Source organism: Staurois parvus, unplaced genomic scaffold, assembly GCF_062004578.1.
Source record: "Staurois parvus isolate SC_StPar_1 unplaced genomic scaffold, SC_StPar_1.0 ptg000172l, whole genome shotgun sequence".
NCBI lineage: Eukaryota > Metazoa > Chordata > Amphibia > Anura > Ranidae > Staurois > Staurois parvus.
This window is the reverse complement of record NW_028317968.1, coordinates 2,339,576-2,358,784: the sequence shown is the minus strand read 5'-3', so window position 1 is coordinate 2,358,784 and position 19,209 is coordinate 2,339,576. Positions and strand designations below refer to the sequence as shown.

General features: G+C 39.7%; 1 protein-coding gene across 1 annotated transcript in view; it reads right to left on the bottom strand.

Annotated features, from left to right (window-relative positions):
• SSC4D (scavenger receptor cysteine rich family member with 4 domains) overlaps nt 1-19,209 on the bottom strand; it is a 67,131-nt gene that overhangs the window by 28,173 nt on the left and 19,749 nt on the right. Inside the window, exons 2-4 of the mRNA XM_089676732.1 lie at nt 17,171-17,203; nt 12,991-13,296; nt 509-580 (exon numbers count right to left, since the gene is read on the bottom strand). Coding sequence (XP_089532858.1) covers nt 509-580; nt 12,991-13,296; nt 17,171-17,203 — 411 coding nt within the window. The remainder of the gene's footprint in view (nt 1-508; nt 581-12,990; nt 13,297-17,170; nt 17,204-19,209) is intronic.

The following is a 19,209-nucleotide window of genomic DNA, read 5'->3' as shown; positions in this document are numbered from 1 at the left end:
GGGCACTCTTTCTCCCACTTATACCAAAAATAGAGCATTTTCTACTGCCACAGGCCACAGTCTGCCCCCCTAAAGTTTGCCAAACAGTAAACTGGCCCTTTGTTTAGAAAGCTTGGAAGCCTCTGGCCTAGGGAAACACTTCTTACTGTGACAGAAAGGGAGTGAAATCACTCTAACACATCTCTGGATCTTTCACCAATCTATAAAAAAGAAAAAACGTTTTCTGTGCACATACATTCTATCCCCTTCCTTTTTCCTAGCATGCCCCCTGTGTCTGGAGGGCATTCATTGAAGTTCTGCTATTGTAGTTGCAGCACCTTCTGGAAATCGCTTTGATCTGCAGTAGTGAGCTGCAACTGCTATGGAGGGGCTGGAACATTTGATCAATAACCACTATGATCAGGGCCTTGTCGCATGGTGGAAAATGGACAAACAGATGAGTGGGCTTACCACATTAGGAAATCAGGCCCATACTATATAGTTTAAATAAGTGAGTAATAAAACTTACTTAGACCATTCTGCAAAGATGTCGATGACGTTTTTGTGGACTGTCCCTTGTTACTTGGTGTTGGCAGTATTTCTAAAGAAAAAAAAAGTTACACAGTGCCATAAAATCAATTACTAAACTATAATTTTATGTGTCTTAATGTAGAATGTGGAGCATGAGCTTTGCTGATTGCAGAACAATCACTATAACACAGTTGGGCATGTGTTGAACCTCTGCAGATAAACCACTATTTCCACACAGAAAGCAAGGGAACCATTCTGCAGCTGTTGGCAGGGGGCAGGCTTCCACTCAGACTGTGGCTTCTTTCTAAAGAATTTGAACTGTAAGACATTGAACGCCTTTTGTTTTGATTGGCCTTGAAAGTATTTAGTTCATTTAAACTGAAGGTTTAATTGGCCTTCAAGAAAAAAAAAAAGATAGTTGCAGCCTGTGTTAGCAGTCTGTATATGCATAGATACTCTGTCAATAGTCTAGGTCTAAGAATCTGATACAGAACATCAGCTGCAGTTTGTATGTCCATATCCTTCACCCCTGCAGAATGGCTGTGGCAGACAACATTAAGTGTCTTTCCTGGGTAAGAAAGAACGCTAGAGCTGATGGACAAGCATCACAAATCACATATGGCAGCAAATGATATAAACAGAAGTAAAGTAGATCACTTATTTTCCTCAAACAGCAGCATCCTCAAGAGAAGTGTCCTACTCAACCAGAAACTCTGGCTTTTGTAAATTGGGCGACTTATTCTTAGTCAGAATGGTAAATGTTGTTTCATATGTGTAACTCCCACTCGCAGCCCATTTAAGCTGCTTGGCAGGACTTTACCTCCATCTGCAGACTGTTGACCCCTTCCTTGCAGCCCAGGCTAAGCTTACCCATAGTAATGGGATGGGGAGGATACTGATTGGCTGCAGTATCTGAGAATTGTATCACTGCTCACCACTCTCAAGGTTGTAGGAGAGCAGTGTGACTCAGGGTAGAGTGCAGGGTGCCCTGATAAAGGTTGAGGTAGTGTTTCCTTGTGCTGCTAATACTGAGAGCCCACAGTAGAGTGTGCCAGGAGCCCAGAGACAGGCTGGACAGCTGGAGAAGCTAAGCCATGTAGTGTGTCCTGTGCTGGAAGCAAGATATAGAGGACTTTGCTTCTGAGAGCCAGTGGCTACTGTGCTGTCTAGAGCAGGGGCGGACTGACCATTTGTAAACTCGGGCACTCTTCGAGGGCCCAGGGTCAGTAGGGGGCCCCATGAGATGCCCCTGGTACCTTTTCCATAGGCTTTTTTGAGTTTGGGCAAGGACACAGGGGCCCCATGATCCCCTATTGCTCGGGGGCCCCATGAGTTGTCAGTCTGCCCCTGGTCTAGAGTGATTGTGCCAAAGTTCCCCAAGGCCACATGTTGCTAAATTGTGTTTCTGCTAAAGCATGTTGTTGGCTGTGTTGCCCACCAGAGACTGTGTCACTGCACAGGACTCTGATCCAGTGCTGCTGTGTAGAACCATGTGCTGCTGGGACTGAGTTACTGTGCTTGGAGGAAAAAGCAGACAATGGAGAGACCAATAGACGCAAGCTTGAGAGGTAGAACCAAAGCCTGGTGAGCAACATTTCACCTTTTCACACGTTGGAGCTGCAGTCTGGGTCCTATCACCATCCAACCTGAGTGTGGGAGCGGCCGTTGCTGGAATGGACTGCATCAGGGAGGACTTCATCCTAATACATGGGTGATGAGAGGCCTAATGGCCACCTTAAAGTATTTATATGACTGTTGTTATTCTTGAACCAAAAAAAGGACATCTGCCAAATGCAGATTGTGCTGTGCCCATATACAGTACCTTGGGATTACAAATATTCCCAGCTGAAAGTGAGCGCTCCTATAAGTAATCCAAGGGCCCTAATGCTGGCAGACATGTTAGCCCACTGTCCAGAGGTTAGGAAGGGCATTTTCTGCAGTAGGTAGGCTGTATTACTATAAGTACAGTTATTTACACTTCCTTTTCGAATATGTCGTTATACTGCCTTACAGTGTCAAGATAGATGCTCTTGTGAAAACTGTGTTATCCTTGTTCTCCTACACTGGCCTAGTGTGAGTTCCAGAACATTGTATGACATAGATTTTGTTGTCAACTTTGTTCTGTTTTTACTAAAAGGGAAGGTATGACATCTTTCTATGTTAGATGTTTCTTGTACTGAACAAGTAGTATAAATACATTTTTTGATTGTCTGGGAATACTCATAAGTGGTGCCCATATCATGTATTCCTTTCTTTTATAGAGTATACATATAAGGTTACCTGCCCTAATTTATGAAGGGAGATTCCCATTTAAAATATTAGATATTTAAAATTAAATATTATTTTCCTTTTATTTTTGAGACATTTAATGCAGTAATACTTTTGGATACATTAATGTTTATTCTAAAGGTTTTAGGGGACAAAAGGGAAATTAAAAAAAAAAGAAATCTTTAATTTTCATCAGCTCAGCTTTTATGTACTTTTTGAGCAGCACCAGATATTAATTACAAGGTATAATCAACATCTGCTGCCAAAAATGATACTTAATAAGTATGATTTTGCATCATGCAGAAAAATAACATAACTCATCACAAAAAGCTATTTTTCCTTTTCATGTTATATTGTAAGGAAAGCAGGCAAAAAAAACTGTTTGCATAATTGTCAGTGCAAGAGTAAAATAAGATCCACTTGGTTTTGTGTAGACAGGAATTAGTAGGCAGATGCCTTTTTCACAGGCTTGCAAACACAGGCAGATATTAGACATGTGCAACTGGACATTTTTAATTTTTTTTCATTTTGGCTGAATTAATTCATTGAATTTCTTTTCGTCATGTTTTTTATGTAGCACCGTTTTGTTTTCAAGATTCATTTTGTTATATTCGGAATTAATTTTGTATATTTGCTTGTCCAAGTGGGTTTAAAATTAGCATTTTTTTCGGAAGATTGCAATATATTTTGTGTAGATTCAATATTCCTATATCAAAACTATTCAAAAATATTCAATATTTTCAGCCCCCTAACTTTTCAAACCTAAGAATTGCATTAAATGGTGAACTGAACTGACTGACGGTGACAATTACGGTACTAATTCAATTTAAATCGCAAATTTACTCAAATCTGATTTATCAAACAAATAAAAAAATTAATACATTTCCCCATGGGCCTGAACTACTATCAAATCAAATGACGTCATCTGAATTAAACAATGGCATTTAGTTATAACTTTTTTTCCATTTTTGTTTACATTCATTATATGTTCTTTCAGAGATTTATATACAGGTGAAACTCAAAAAATTAGAATATCGTGCAAAAGTTCATTTATTTCAGTAATGAAACTTAAAAGGTGAAACTAATATATGAGATAGACTCATTACATGCAAAGCAAGATAGTTCAAGCTGTGATTTGTCATAATTGTGATGATTATGGCTTACAGCTCATGAAAACCCCAAATCCACAATCTCAGAAAATTAGAATACTGTGAAAAGATGCAATATTCTAGGCTCAAAGTGTCAAACTCTAATCAGCTAATTAAGCCATAACACCTGCAAAGGGTTCCTGAGCCTTTAAATGGTCTCTCAGTCTGGTTCAGTAGGAATCACAGTCATGGGAAAGACTGCTGACCTGACAGTTGTGCAGAAAACCATCATTGACACCCTCCATAAGGAGGGAAAGCCTCAAAAGGTAATTGCAAAAGAAGTTGAATGTCCCCAAAGTGCTGTATCAAAGCACATTAGAAAGTTATGTGGAAGGGAAAAATGTGGAAGAAAAAGGTGCACAAGCAGCAGGGATGACCGCAGCCTGGAGAGGATTGTCAGGAAAAGGCCATTCAAAAGTGTTGGGGACTTTCACAAGGAGTGGACTGAGGCTGGAGTCAGTGCATCAAGAGCCACCACACACAGACGGATCCTGGACATGGGCTTCAAATGTCGTATTCCTCTTGTCAAGCCGCTCCTGAAGAACAAACAACATCAGAATCGTCTTACCTGGTCTCAGTGGTCCAAAGTCCTCTTTTCTGATGAGAGCAACTGTTGCATCTCATTTGGAAACCAAGGTCCCAGTGTATGGAGGAAAAATGGAGAGGCACACACTGCAAGATGCTTGAAGTCCAGTGTGAAGTTTCCACAGTCTGTGTTGATTTGGGGAGTCATGTCATCTGCTGATGTTGGTCCACTGTGCTTCATTAAGTCAAGGGTCAACACAGCCGTCTACCAGTAGATTTTGGAGCACTTCATGCTTCCTTCCACAGACGAGCTTTATGGGGATGCTGACTTCATTTTCCAGCAGGACTTGGCACCTGCCCACAATGCCAAAAGCACCAAAACTTGGTTCAATGACTGTGGGATTACTGTGCTTGATTGGCCAGGAAACTCGCCTGACCTGAACCCCATAGAGAATCTATGGGGCATTGCCAAGAGAAAGATGAGAGACATGAGACCGAACAATGCAGAAGAGCTGAAGGCCGCTATTGAAGCATCCTGGTCTTCCATAACACCTCAGCAGTGCCACGGGCTGATAGCTTCCATGCCACACTGCATTGAGGCAGTAATTGCTGCAAAAGGGGCCCAAACCAAGTACTGAGTACATATGCATGCTTATACTTTTTAGAGGTCCGATATTGATCTATGTACAATTCTTGTTTTATTGATTGCATGTAATATTCTAATTTTCTAAGATTGTGGATTTGGGGTTTTCATGAGCTGTAAGCCATAATCATCACAATTATGACAAATCATGGCTTGAACTATCTTGCTTTGCATGTAATGAGTCTATCTCATATATTAGTTTCACCTTTTAAGTTGCATTACTGAAATAAATGAACTTTTGCACAATATTCTAATTTTTCGAGTTTCACCTGTACAGTACAGCGGGTAAAATAAGTAGCAAACACGTCACCATTTTTCTCAGTAAATAAATTTCTAAAGGTGCTATTGACATGAAATTTTCAATACAGTGGGGATCGAAAGTTGGGGCACCCTAGCTAAAAATTTGTATTAATATGCATAAAGAAGCCAAGGAAAGATGGAAAAATCTCCAAAAGGCATCAAATTACAGATTAGACATTCTTATAATATGTCAACAAAAGTTAGATTTTATTTTTATCATTTACACTTTCAAAATAACAGAAAACAAAAAAATGGTGTCTGCAAAAGTTTGGGCACCCTGCAGAGTTAATATCTTGTACTGCCCCCTTTGGCAAGTATCACAGCTTGTAAACGCTTTTTGTAGCCAGCCAAGAGTCTTTCAATTCTTGTTTAAGGTATCTTTGCCCATTCTTCCTTACAAAAGTCTTCCAGTTCTTTGAGATTTCTGGGCTGTCTGTCACGCACTGCTCTTTTAAGGTCTTTCCATAGATTTTCAATTATGTTGAGGTCAGGATATTGTGAAGGCCATGGCAAAACCTTCAGTTTACGCCTCTTGATGTAATCCCCTGTGGATTTCGAGGTGTGTTTAGGATCATTATCCATGTGTAGAAGCCATCCTCTCTTTAACTTCAGCTTTTTCACAGATGGCATCAAGTTACCATCCAAAATTTGCTGAAATTTTATTGAATCCATTTTTCCTTCTACTCGTGAAATGTTCCCTGTGCCACTGGCTGCAACACAACCCCAAAGCATGATTGATCCAACCCCATGCTTAACAGTTGGACAGAGGTTCTTTTCATTAAATTCTGTGCCCCTCTTCTCCAAACGTACCTTTGCTCATTCCGGCCAAAAAGTTCAATTTTAACCTCATCGGTCCACAGAACCTGTTTCCAAAATGCATCAGGCTTGTCTATATGTTCATTTGCAAAGTTCAAACGATGATTTTTGTGGTGAGGACGTAGAAGAGGTTTTCTTCTGATGACTCTTCCATGAAGACCATATTTGTACAAGTACCTCTTTATAGTGGAATAGTGTACCACAACTCCAGTGTCTGCCAGATCTTTCTGGAGGGATCGTGCAGTCAAACGTGGGTTTTGAATTGTTTTTCTCACAATCCTGCGAGCTGTTCTGTCTGATATTTTTCTTGGTCTTCCAGATCTTGCTTTAACTTCCACTGTTCCTGATGACTGCCATTTCTTAATTACATTCCGAACAGAGGATATTGACATCTGAAAACGCTTTGCTATCTTCTTATAGCCTTCTCCAGCTTTGTGAGCGTCAACTATTTTCATTTTCAGTTTTCTAGACAACTGCTTAGAAGGACCCATGGTGCTGATTGTTGGGGCAAGGTCAGATGAGTCTGGGCATTTAAAACCTTTGAGATTGACATCACCTGGTCTGCCCAGACGATGATTGAGAACAATCCATGACACTGGCAGGTCTCAGCTTGGCAAAGGGGGCAGTGCATGCTATAAATTCTGCAGGGTGCCCAAACTTTTGCAGACGCCATATTTTTGTTTTCTGTTATTTTGAAAGTGTAAATGATGGAAATAAAATCTAACTTTTGTTGACATGTTATAAGAATGTCTAATCTGTAATTTGATGCCTTTTGGAGATTTTTCCATCTTTCCTTGGCTTCTTTATGCACATTAATACAAATTTTTAGCTAGGGTGCCCAAACTTTCGATCCCCACTGTACATGTCCAATCCATGCAATCCATACATACAAAGAAAACAAAGCAAATAATTTCAGAAATTAAGTTGTATAGAATAAAATGGAATGACACTGCAAAAAGTATTGAACACGCTAACTGTTACTACTTCGTACAAAATCCTTTGTTGGTAATGGTAAAGACGCCTCCTGTATGGAGAAACTAGTCACATGCATTGCTCAGGTATGATTTTGGCCCATTCTTCCACACAAGCAGTCTTCAAATCTTGAAGGTTCTGTGGGCCTCTTCTATGAACTCTGACCTTTAGTTCTTTCCATAGATTTTCTATTGGATTCAAGTCAGGTGATTGGCTGGGCCATTCTAGCAGCTTTATTTTCTTTCTTTGAAACCAAATGAGTTTCCTTGGCTTTGTGTTTGGGATCATTGTCTTGCTGAAATGTCCACCCTCGTTTCATCTTCATCATCCTTGTAGATGGCAGCAGATTTTTATCAAGAATGTCTTGGTACATTTTTTCATTCACCCTTCCTTCAGTGAAATTAAGTTTGCCAGTACTGTATGCTGAAAAACAGCCCCACACCATAATGTTCCCACCTCCATGCTTCACTGTTGGTATAGTGTTTTATGGGTGATGTGCCGTGCCATTTGATCTCCAAACATGGTGTGTATTATGGCATCCAAAGAGTTCAATTTTGGACTCATCTGACCAGACTATACTCTCCCAGTATTTCACAGACATGTCTAAATGTTGTGCAGCAAACGTTAAAGGAGCTTCAACATACTTTTTCTTCAGCAATTGAGTTTTGTATGGTGAGCATGCATACAGGTCATGGCGTTTTGAGTGCAGTACTTATTGTTTTCTTTGAAACAATTGTACCTGCTACTTCCAGGTCTTTCTGAAGCTTTGCACAAGTGGTCCCTGGCTCTTGGAAAACTCTTCTGATAATCCTTTTCACTCCTCTGTCAGACAGAAATTTTGCAAGGAGCACCTGGTCGTGGCTGGTTTATGGTGAAATTATGTTCTTGCCACTTACGGATTATGGCCCCAACAGTGCTCACAGAAACATTTGGAAGTTTAGAAATTATTCTGTAACCAATACCATCAGTATGTTTTGCAATAATAAGGTTGTGATAGTCTTGAGAGAGCTCTTTGCTTTTACCCATCATGAGATGTTTCTTGTGTAATACCTTGGTAAAGAGACACCTTTTTATAGGCCATCATTTGAGACTGAACCAGCTGATATTCATTTGCACTGACAAGGGACAGGATTGCTTTCTGATTACTGATAGATTTCAGCTGGTGTCTTGGCTTTCCATGTCTTTTTTGCACCTCCCTTTCTTTGTGTTCTATACTTTTTCCCTGTGTCATTCCATTTTATTACACATAACTTAATTTCTGAACTTATTTGTTTTGGTTTCTTTGTATGTATGGATTGCACGGGTTGTTAGCGACATGTAGTAAAAATTTAATGTCAATAGCACCTTTAGAAATATATTTACTGAGAAAAATGGTGACGTGTTTACTGCTTATTTTACCCATTGTGTATCTGAATCTCCAAAAATATAATTTTTGGCCAAAAATCATTTCTGTACAAAACAAAATGCACATGCCTAGCAGATATTACACAGCAACCTTTCTCTGACAGGGTTCTATGGAACCCTAGAGTTTTGGTAGGTTGTTAAGAGATTCTTGAGCAATTTCTGACTTTTAGATAAAAAAAATCACTGACGCCAATTATCTTTTTAGCTATCTATAAGTGAGGCATTTTTAGTATTGACCACCAATGTAAGGAGCATTCTTACCTCTGACCCCCAGCATAATGGGGCCCTTCTCCACTAACGACCAAAGTGGCACCACACTGGTAACTAAATTAAAGGGCCATTTCACTAATCACAGATGGGGGGGATTTATTTTGACCATCATAGTAAACAGATAATTCTCCACTGACCAGTAATGTGAGGGAATACTGCTGTTTTCACTCTGTGTATTAAGCCTTAGTTCACACCAGTGCTGCTGCATAATCAGGTGTTTTGTGCATCTCTGTAGTACATTTATGTACATTTCACATTGTTTTTGATGCATTTTCATGCTTCATGTTTTTTTGTAGGAGGAGATAGGTTGTTCAACTTAAAACCTTCCTAAAAACAGACCAAAAATGCATGTACACACAGTATTCTAGGGGGCCAAAAACATACTATGCTTCACTTAAAGGGGACTGCACCATTGTGCATAGATGTGAATGGACACCATAGATAATAAGGTGATTTCCATTGCCATGCATTGCCGTGTGATGGCAAATGCAGGAGAAATCGCACTGTGAACGAGGCCTGATTTTTTGGCCATTATTATTATTCAATTCAACGTATTCATGTTATTATTATTAAAATAATGTTGTTGTATAGAGCAGCCCTAGGTGTCAAATACAGAAAACGTGTCACATTCCCAATTCTTATATTTATTTGTATTTTGCTGCTGTTCTCACTAATGGAATGTGAGCTATATACTAGATATTAGCAGAGGTTTCCTCAACCTGAAAGTTATTCTAAGGATTCCTCTGTGTTACAGAAGATCCATCGTGTTTACTGGGATCTGACAATTGATAGGGAGTTGGAATCTTTTTTAAGCACAATATTTTATTTATTTTATGCACACTTTTAAACGTTTTCTTTCAGTTTTTCTGTTCATGTGTTAGTTGATCAAGCCAAGGGGGCCTGATTCAGTCATCTCTTTCATGCAGAAATAGATCACTTACTATATTATTCAGATAGCATTAGTTTCAGTAACCACGAGATCATTACTGCAGGGATCTATTGCTGGAGGGGGAGGAAGGGTATGGCTCATTTGTGACCTGTTCTAAGATGGCTGCTAGGGCTCCCAGGAAATAAAGAGAATACTTCACAAGATTTTCCCTGTACACACAGTGAAAAAAATCATGTTTGCATAGTGATATAGGACACTTTAGAATAGTTTATAGTAGGATTAGAAGCCATCAAGTTGAGAGAATCACTAAAGCCTAACTCTCACTGATCATCAACAGTACCAGCACACAACTTCACTGACAATGGGCAACTTAACTTGTCATTGGGACTTAGAAAAGTAAATGCAGTCCCTAAAAGAGTGCCCAGTGCTCAAGTGGTCTATCAATACAATTACACTCACCAGCTTCTTTGTTTGGTACATCTGTTCAATTGCTGGGTAACACAAATTGTTAATCAGCCAATCACATGGCAGCAACTCAATGCATTTAGACATCAAGACATTGTGAAGGTGACTTGCTGAAGTTCAAACCGAGAATCAAAATGGGGAAGAAAGGGGATTTAAAAGACTTTGAATGTGGCATGGTTGTTGGTGCCAGACGAAGAAAGAAATAGGTTTGCCACACTGTCAACAGTGTAGCAGATGTAAAATCCTTTATTGAAGTCTACGCAAGCAGTACAGTGTAGACATAACAGCTTCCACACTGGACAAAGAACAGTAATCCTGTTTCACACAAACATGTGCTTAGTCATCACAGTGCCAGACAGGCTGGTCTGAGTATTTCAAAGACTGATCTACTGGTATTTTTACACACAACCATCTCTAGAGTGAGTATACAGAAAATGGTCCAAAAAAGAGAAAATATCCAGTGAGCGGCAGTTGTGTGGACAAAAATGCCTTGTTGATGTCAAAGGAGAATGGGCAGACTGGTTGGAGATGATAGAAAGGCAACAGTAACTCAAATAACCACTCGTTACAACCAAGGTATGCAAAATACCATCTATTGAATGCTCAACACATCGAACCTTGAAGCAGATGGGCTACAACAGCAGAAGAGCACACCGGGTGCCACTCCTGTAAGCTGAGAACAGAAAACGGAGGCTACAATTTGCACAGGCTCACCAAAATTGGACAATAGAAGATTGGAAAAAAACGTTGCAAGGTCTGATGAGTCAGATGGTAGGGCCAGAATTTGGCATAAACACCATGAAAGCATGGATCCATCCTGCCTTGTTTCAATGGTTCAGGCTGGTGGTGTAATGGTGTGGGGGATATATTTTGGCACACTTTGGACCCCTTAGTACCAACTGAGCATCATTTAAAGCCATGGCCTACCTAAGTATTGTTGCTGACCATTTCCATCCTTTTGTGACTACAGTGTACCCATCTTCTGATGGCCACTTCCTTCTTGAACATGACAATGAGTTCATTATACTCCAATGACCTCCACAGTCACCAGATCTCAATCCAATAGAGCACCTTTGGGATGTGGTGGATTGGGAGATTCGCATCATGGATGTGCAGCTGACAAATCTGCAGCAACTTGTGAGGCTATCTCTGAGGAATGTGTCCTACACCTTGTTGAATCTTTCCCATGAAGAATTAAGGCAGTACTGAAGGCAAAAGGGGGTCCAACTCGGTACTAGCAAGGTGTACCTAATAAAGTGGCTGGTGAGTGTAACTTGTACATAGTATTATTCTACTGTAAAATCCATAGAGGCATCTGGTATAAAATGTTATTAAAATATGATTCAATAAACTTGATTCAAACTGCCTTTTGTACAACAAACATAAAAGGAAGTTAGTTTGAATTTTTTTTTTATTCTTAACCCCTTCACGCCTAAGGGTAAAACAAATCTTAAAGTCTAAGTGAAATTTTGCAACGTTGACATGTGTTAGTAAAACCGTACATATCATCACAACTGCTTTGTACATCTAGGTGGATTATACCTTGTTTTTTTCAGGACAAATTGGGCTTTCATTTGGTGGTAAATGGTAATGGATATCTCCTGATTTTTTTTATTATCAAAGGAAAACTGGCCCAAATTAGTAATAAAAAATACTTTTTTTTAAATTTATCTGTGTGTTTCTTTTTACTACCATAACCTACCACCAAAGAACAACCCAAAATACAGCTCTTGACGATCACAGCAATACCATATATGTGTTTGTTATTTGCTGTTTGTACCTGTACAACAGCCCAGAAACAATAGTGTGCACTTTGTTTTTTGGGGTTTTTTTTTACCTAAAACACACTGACACTTACTGACACTGATACCAATTTAAAAAAAAAAAAAACTGACCTTTGACCTTGAACTTTGACTCTGACCTTGACCCAAACACTAACCCTGGCAATGAACTAGATTCAACCTTGATCTAGGTATTTTCTCTTTATTTTTTATTTTATTTTTTATTATTTATTTAATTATGTATTTAACTTTTGTTTCCCTCTATGCAAGGAGAGAGAGAGAGAGATACTTCATTCAGAGAGAAAAAGTAAACCAAGGGGGGAGGGCTTCACAGTGACTGATCACTGTGATAGCCAATCAGAGGCTATCACAGCGATCATTTGGCCCGGAATCGGGAGTCCCGTGTCACGAATATTAGAATGGGACCTGGGGCTCTCAGTGACACCCCGGACTTTGTGCTGGGAGCACGCTGTGCAGCGCTCTCCCAGCACAAAGACAGGTACGCAAATATGTGGCCCCACGGAAAAAAGGCCAGTTCTGTGAGGCTGCATATTTGTGTGATGTCGGCGTCAAGGGGTTTAACTCATTTCTTTGTAGCTTGCAATAGGTGATTTTCTTTTGAACAGCAAGATGTAGGTAATCACCTGTTGCAACTGGGAGAACTTTGTAAAAAATTAGTTGTTGTACATGCTGTTCCTCCTAACAAAACTGGTACACATTGGCAGGGGCGGACTGACCATTTGAGCACTCAGGCACTGCCTGAGGGCCCAGGGTCAGTAGGGGGCCCCATGAAATGCCCCTGGTACCTTTTTTATAGGCTTTTTTGAGTGTGTGCAAGGACACAGGGGCCCCATGATCCCCTATTGCCCGGGGGCCCCATAAGTTGTCAGTCCGCCCCTGCACATTGGTATTATTCATGTCATGTCAACGCAACATAATACAGTAGTATAACCTTTTTTTTAATCATTTCTATTACAGACTGGAACCAAACCTTTTTACCATTACAGGTGACAGCGACATCCTCGTAGTGATAACAGTTATGAACTCCCCATCCAAGGCTTCTGCATTGGCTTAGTGCTGTTTCTCTTCCTTTGCAGTCCACATTATCTAGATAAATTGGTCCTGTGCCTTGACCAAAAAGGAGCCGGTTTGGTACAGATATAGCATGGCCACAACCCAGCTGTCGACAAACAACATTTGCATCTACAATGTCCCAATCGTCATCACACACTGTTCCCCAGGTTCCATTATGTAGAACTTCAACTCTTCCCTGGCAGCGGCTCACTCCATTCACTAATCGTATTTCTGCAGGAAAAATAAATCAATAAAAATGTCTGAATTTGCATCACTACATTATTGTGTTTTTGTAGATTGTTTGTTTTTTAGAAACATTGCCCAATTTACGCTGTAATACGCTCAAAAGTAAAGCTGCATGAGCCTTACACTGAAGTTAAATAACACAAAGATGTCAAATGAGCCTCTGACCACAATAAATGGATCTGTTGGCTATTTTCAAATGAGAACCACACAAATATCTTTCAGGCAACTTTTATTATTTCAAACAAGCATACCATAGTTCTATTACATGGAACTGCAAATCTAAACTAATGAAGCTTGTTCATGGCTCAGTAGGAATAGATCTAGGGTGTCTTAGCCTAGTTATAATAAGGCTGTGTTTGGCCAGTTCTGATATTGCAAAATTTGCAAACAAATTTTGTACTGACAGTATGAGGGACCAAGCAAAAGTGGGCCTGGTAAATTGTTCAACTCCAGACTAAATTATAATCTGTACATAGGCTTAAAAAATGGAGTTCTTTTATATATGTATCAATGCTTTCAGATCTTCTGATAAAATAAAAATCTTTACATCTATAACCCTTTGATAGATGGTTAATACTGCAGTAATTAAAGTCAGTTAACTTAAGGAGACATATATTAATTTAAAAAAACATAGATTGCGGCCTGTCTACAGAAGTGCCAGGGGACTCCAGAAGCCTGGGGCTGTCATCTTTAGAAACAAAGTCTATGTCAAGGCAAAAAAAAAATACGCCCATGTATTACATGTACGTTTCCCTGTGTTTTTCCCTTTTAGAGACCCTGCAAGTAAAGAAAAATAAGTCCTGTTGGCTGACAACACAGAGGGGCAAATTTACTAAAACTAGTGCACTCAGAATCTGGTGCTACTGTGCATGGCAGTCAATCAGCTTCAAACTTCAGCTTGTTCAATTAGGCTTTGACAAAAAACCCTGGAAACTGATTGGTTTCTATGCAGAGCTGCACCAGATTTTGCACCATGCTGCTTTAGTAAATAACTCCCACAGCAATTTTGTGGGCTGAGTATTTTCAGCCTTGCTATACTTCTTAACCACTCCCACGTTCACATCTTTACAACATTAAAGTGTTACTAAACCCAGGATCCTGCATTCACTATATCTGGTCTCCCACAGTACACACAACATGAAATGCAATTATTTTAGTAAATATAAACTGCTAAGTACCTTTTCTCATCAGCAGTTAGAGCAGTCTTGTGACTTCTATTAGTGTCCAGCCGAGCACATGTTAAAGCTTGTAGGAGGAGTTTTCATTTTGCTCTAGGAGGAGGCAGAACCCCTGGCTTCTGTCTGGACAGTGCTGATTGGCCCTGTGCTGATCACATGCACTCTCCCAAGAAAATTAAAAAAAAACCTCTCTAGCAATACATACCAGAGAGATTGTGCAGAGTGACTCCACACGATATGTCTTTTCAGGAGATAAGAGGGAGACACTAGAAGAAGGGGAGGATCAGAGAAGTCAAGATCAAACAGCCTTTTTACACAATGCAGAGGATTAACCCCTTAGGTTCCACAGTGAGTATAACAAGCATGTTTTACTGCATAAACAGACTGATTTTACTGTTGTGGGTTTAGTATCACTTTAAAGTGGTTGTAAAGACTCAAGGTTTTTTACCTTCATACATTCTATGCATGAAGGTAAAAAACCTTCTGTGTGCAGCAGTGCCCACAGACCCCTCAATACTTACCTGAGCCTCATCGAGATCCAGCGATGTGCATGACAGCCTCGGCTGTCCCGAGTCTCTGCCTCCTTATTGGCTGAGACGGCAAGCGGTAGCCATTGGCTTCCACTGCTGTCAATCACAGCCAGTCAGCCAGTGAGGAGAGCCGCAGCTCTATGTGTGAATGGACATATGGAGCAGCGGGTGCCCCCATGGCAAGCTGCTTGTGTAGGGGCCCCCGACAGACAGGAGGAGTCAGAAGAGCCTGCGGAGGACCCAAGAAGAAGAGGATCCAGGCTGCTCTGTGCAAAACCACTACACAGAGTAAGTAAGTATAGACATGTTTGTTATTTAACAAAAAAAAATAACCTTTAGTATCACTTTAAGGCTTATTCTGTAGTTCAAAATAATATCTGGGGTCTTTCTGCACTTATCAAGATATAACAAAGTGCTACCAATGGTAGCAAATAAGAGAAGTTAATTGTTAGGGGTTACATTCACTTTAAACACGCAAATTTGCATTTGACTGTAATAGAGCAGTTTATCACTTTTTAGAAATAACTTTGGAGTTATACTGTCATACAATCATTCAAAGCATGATTACATTTTCTTAATTGATGTAACAGAGCTGTGAAGTTGTGGAATTAGCCATGGGCTGTCTGCATGGTTCATTTTCATTACTGAAACCAAGGGCAAGACAAAAGGTAATATGCAGCTTCAGTATGCTAGCCCACATCTGTATTTACTACACGACTTTGCCAAGTCTACAGGAGCAAAGTTGTGTAATAATTAAAGATGTGGGCTGGTATATTCTGGTCATAGCCTTATGTCTATATTTGTGAATCCCAAGGAACCATACAAATAAGCAGCACTGAACCTTGCAGATTTATATAAATAGATTTATCTAAATGTGTGACATCTGAGCAGCAAAAAAGAAGAATATTCTAGTTTTCAAACATTATAAAATGCACCAGCTCTTTTGGCAAATGCCAATATTGCTAGATTAGCAGTAAAGATCTGGTATCATTTTTCACTTTCAGAATGTCAAAGACCTCTAGTATCACCTAAACATATACCCCATATACGGGACATACATATACAGAGCATGTGTTAACCACTTGCCCTCCAGAGGATTCACCCCCCTTCCTGACCAGGCCATTTTTTGCGATATGGCGCTGTGTTACGTTAACTGACAATTGCAACGCTGTGCATAAATGAAATTTATGTAATTTTTCCCACAATTAGAGCTTTCTTTCAGTGGTATTTGATCACCTCTGCGGTTTTTATTTTTTTGCGCTATAAACAAAATAAATAGACAATTTTGAAAAAAAAACCTATATTTTTGACTTTTTGCTATAAAACATATTTAATACATTTTTAAAAGTCAAATTTCGCCATCAATTTAGGCCAAAATGTATTTTGCTACATGCCTTTGCTGAAAAAAAAATCCCAATATGTGTAAATTAATTGGTTTACGTGAAAGTTATAGCGTCTACAAATGGTTGTGTATATATACTGAAATTTTTATTTTTTTTTATACTAGTAATGGCGCCGATGAGCAACTTATAGCGGGACTGCAGCAGGCATTCTGACGCTGGGGGGGACTAACTGCCACTGACATTCCCAGTGACACCAATACAGTGATCAGTGCTAATAAAAAGCATTGACACTGTACTAATGACACTGGGCAGGAAGGGGTTAACATCTGGGTCAATCAAAGGCTTAACAGTGCGGTGTGTGTTTTACATTGTGTGGTGTGTGCTGTTTTACTTGGGAGACATGCTGTGGAGAGAGATACAAAGCAGCATGTCCATGCTGACAGTAGAGAGACCTGTGTTGTTTACACACAGGTCTTTCCCCTGTCAGCTTTGCCGACGGCCACCGAGTTCCGGCTGAGTGATAGACATCCCCAGCCACCAATAGTGGCAAATCTTGTGTGTATATTATATATATATATATATATATATATATATATATATATACTGTATGTGTGATTTTGCACAGCTGTGCCACCCTGTAGCAGTACTTCTGCTATAGGGCAGTTGGCATGTAGTTAATATAGAGCTACATCTATTAATGTTTGTAACTCAGTTTTATAAACTACATTACAATCTGAGTCCAGTCAACACTTCTGTTTATGTTTAGTAGGAAAATATCAATTAGACTTTAGTAGTACTATAGTCTCACCTGCCTCTTCTCTTCTCATCACAGATATCGTTTCTACAAACAAAATGAGCATTATTATTAGTACAGCATTATAATATTGTAATGGGATTATGATAGTGGTATTAATAGTATAGAATACTGTTAAAAAAAATTTTCTTTGTGAAATCATTTCTAACCATATATTTGAAACTGCATAGATGAATATAATTCCTTTATTTGTTCTTATCTATAAAATCATACCATAGATAGATACAAATTCTATTAATTAAATATATTTAATACAGTTTTAATAGTATGAAAAATCCACATAGGATAGGCTCTGTTTTATTTTCAGCATGGCTCCCTCTGCATTGTGTGTTGATTCACCTCATTTCCTGTGCACAGAAAGAATAACTCCATAGTAGCTGACCTAGGTGAGTAGATCAATGCACAAAAAGCAGCCCTGTATTTTTAGCTAGCTTTGATTTTTTTTTGAGAGTAAGAAGTTGGAAAATGCAATACCATAGGGGTGTTTTTTATTTTGCAAACTCCAATAGGGCCCCTTGTCCTCAAGCTTGATAGCATCCACATAGGCTCTCAAGGTTACATATTTGCCCTGCGGTGCTCCAATGATCTGTGAAATGTTGTACTTGTACCAACCAAGCCATGGAAAAACAATGGCCATCCTGGTTTCCTTTGTTTAGAAAGATGTATAATTCTCTACAACTGTTCCCAGAACACACAAAACAATTTCAATGAAAGCTGCAGGTGTACTTTGAATCATGAGACAAATGCCACAGGGTACTTGGCAAAACACTTTTATAAAGTTGATAACAGTGCACTTCAGTACATGACAGAAGTCCCTGTGTTAAATATAAAGAATACAGGCTTCAAAAGAATACAAGCTGCCAAAAAATCTAAAGATAGATCCATTATTGGTACTAATATAATACATCCAGTCTATTGCTGCCAAATTGGTGGACATCTATTGCTTAGATAACTACCTAGCTAAGAATGGCATAGTTATCCACTACCTTTGGTCCTCGATAAATAATTACATTTCAAAAGTATTTAAATGATACATACAATAGATATAAAAAATAACCTTGAAAAAGAAAACTTGTCCAAGAACATGCAAATGAATTCATTTCTAAGCTATAAATGAAAAAGTTTTCTACTTTACCTACAGTGCCTTGAAAAAGTATTCGTACCTCTTGAAATCTTCCACATTTTGTCGTGTTCCAACCAAAAATGATGAATGCTGTCCTTGCCTAGCCTGTCAGTCTAGGCCAGGCATGTCCAAAGTCCTGCCTGTGGGCCATTTACGGCCCGGGGTCAGTTTAATACGGCCCTCCAACAGCCCTCCCTGCTCTGTGTAATGTGGCCCTCCCACGGCCCTCCCTTCTATGGCAGACAGTCTTCTGCTTGAGAGCAGAGGGCAGTGCGCATGCCTGACTGCGGCGCGTTCTCCCTGGTCTGTGTAAATGCGGCTGTTGCACGGCCCTCCCTTCTGTGGCAGACAGTCTTCTGCTTGAGAGCAGTGCGCATGCGTGACTGCGCCGCGCTGGGAGCGACAGAGGGCGGTGACGTCAGGGCCGGGCTTCCAGCGTAAAGTGTGTTTCTCTTCCCCTCCCAGCTGCCGAGCACAGACTTCAGCTCCAGCTACCTTTTTCACCCTTCACATTAGTGCAGGTAAGTTTTTTTTAAATTTATTTTCAATACATTGTGAAAACTCAGCTGTCAGTTGATCTTAATGTTATGAAATGAAAAGTATGTCGTTTGCAATTAACTTGGCATAAAATAATTTATTTGCATTTAATTGTAATGGTTCAAAGAATGTTCGGAAAAATGTTCGGCCCTCCACCATGTTCACTTCATCCAATCTGGCCCTCTTTGAAAAAAGTTTGGACACCCGTGGTCTAGGTGGACGGACATGTCTTGGTAGGTTTGCAGTTGAGCCATACTCTTTCAATTTTCAGATGATGGATTGAACAGTGCTCCGTGAGATGTTCAAAGCTTGGGATATTTTTTATAACCTAACCCTGCTTTAAACTTCTCCACAACTTTATCTCTGACCTGTC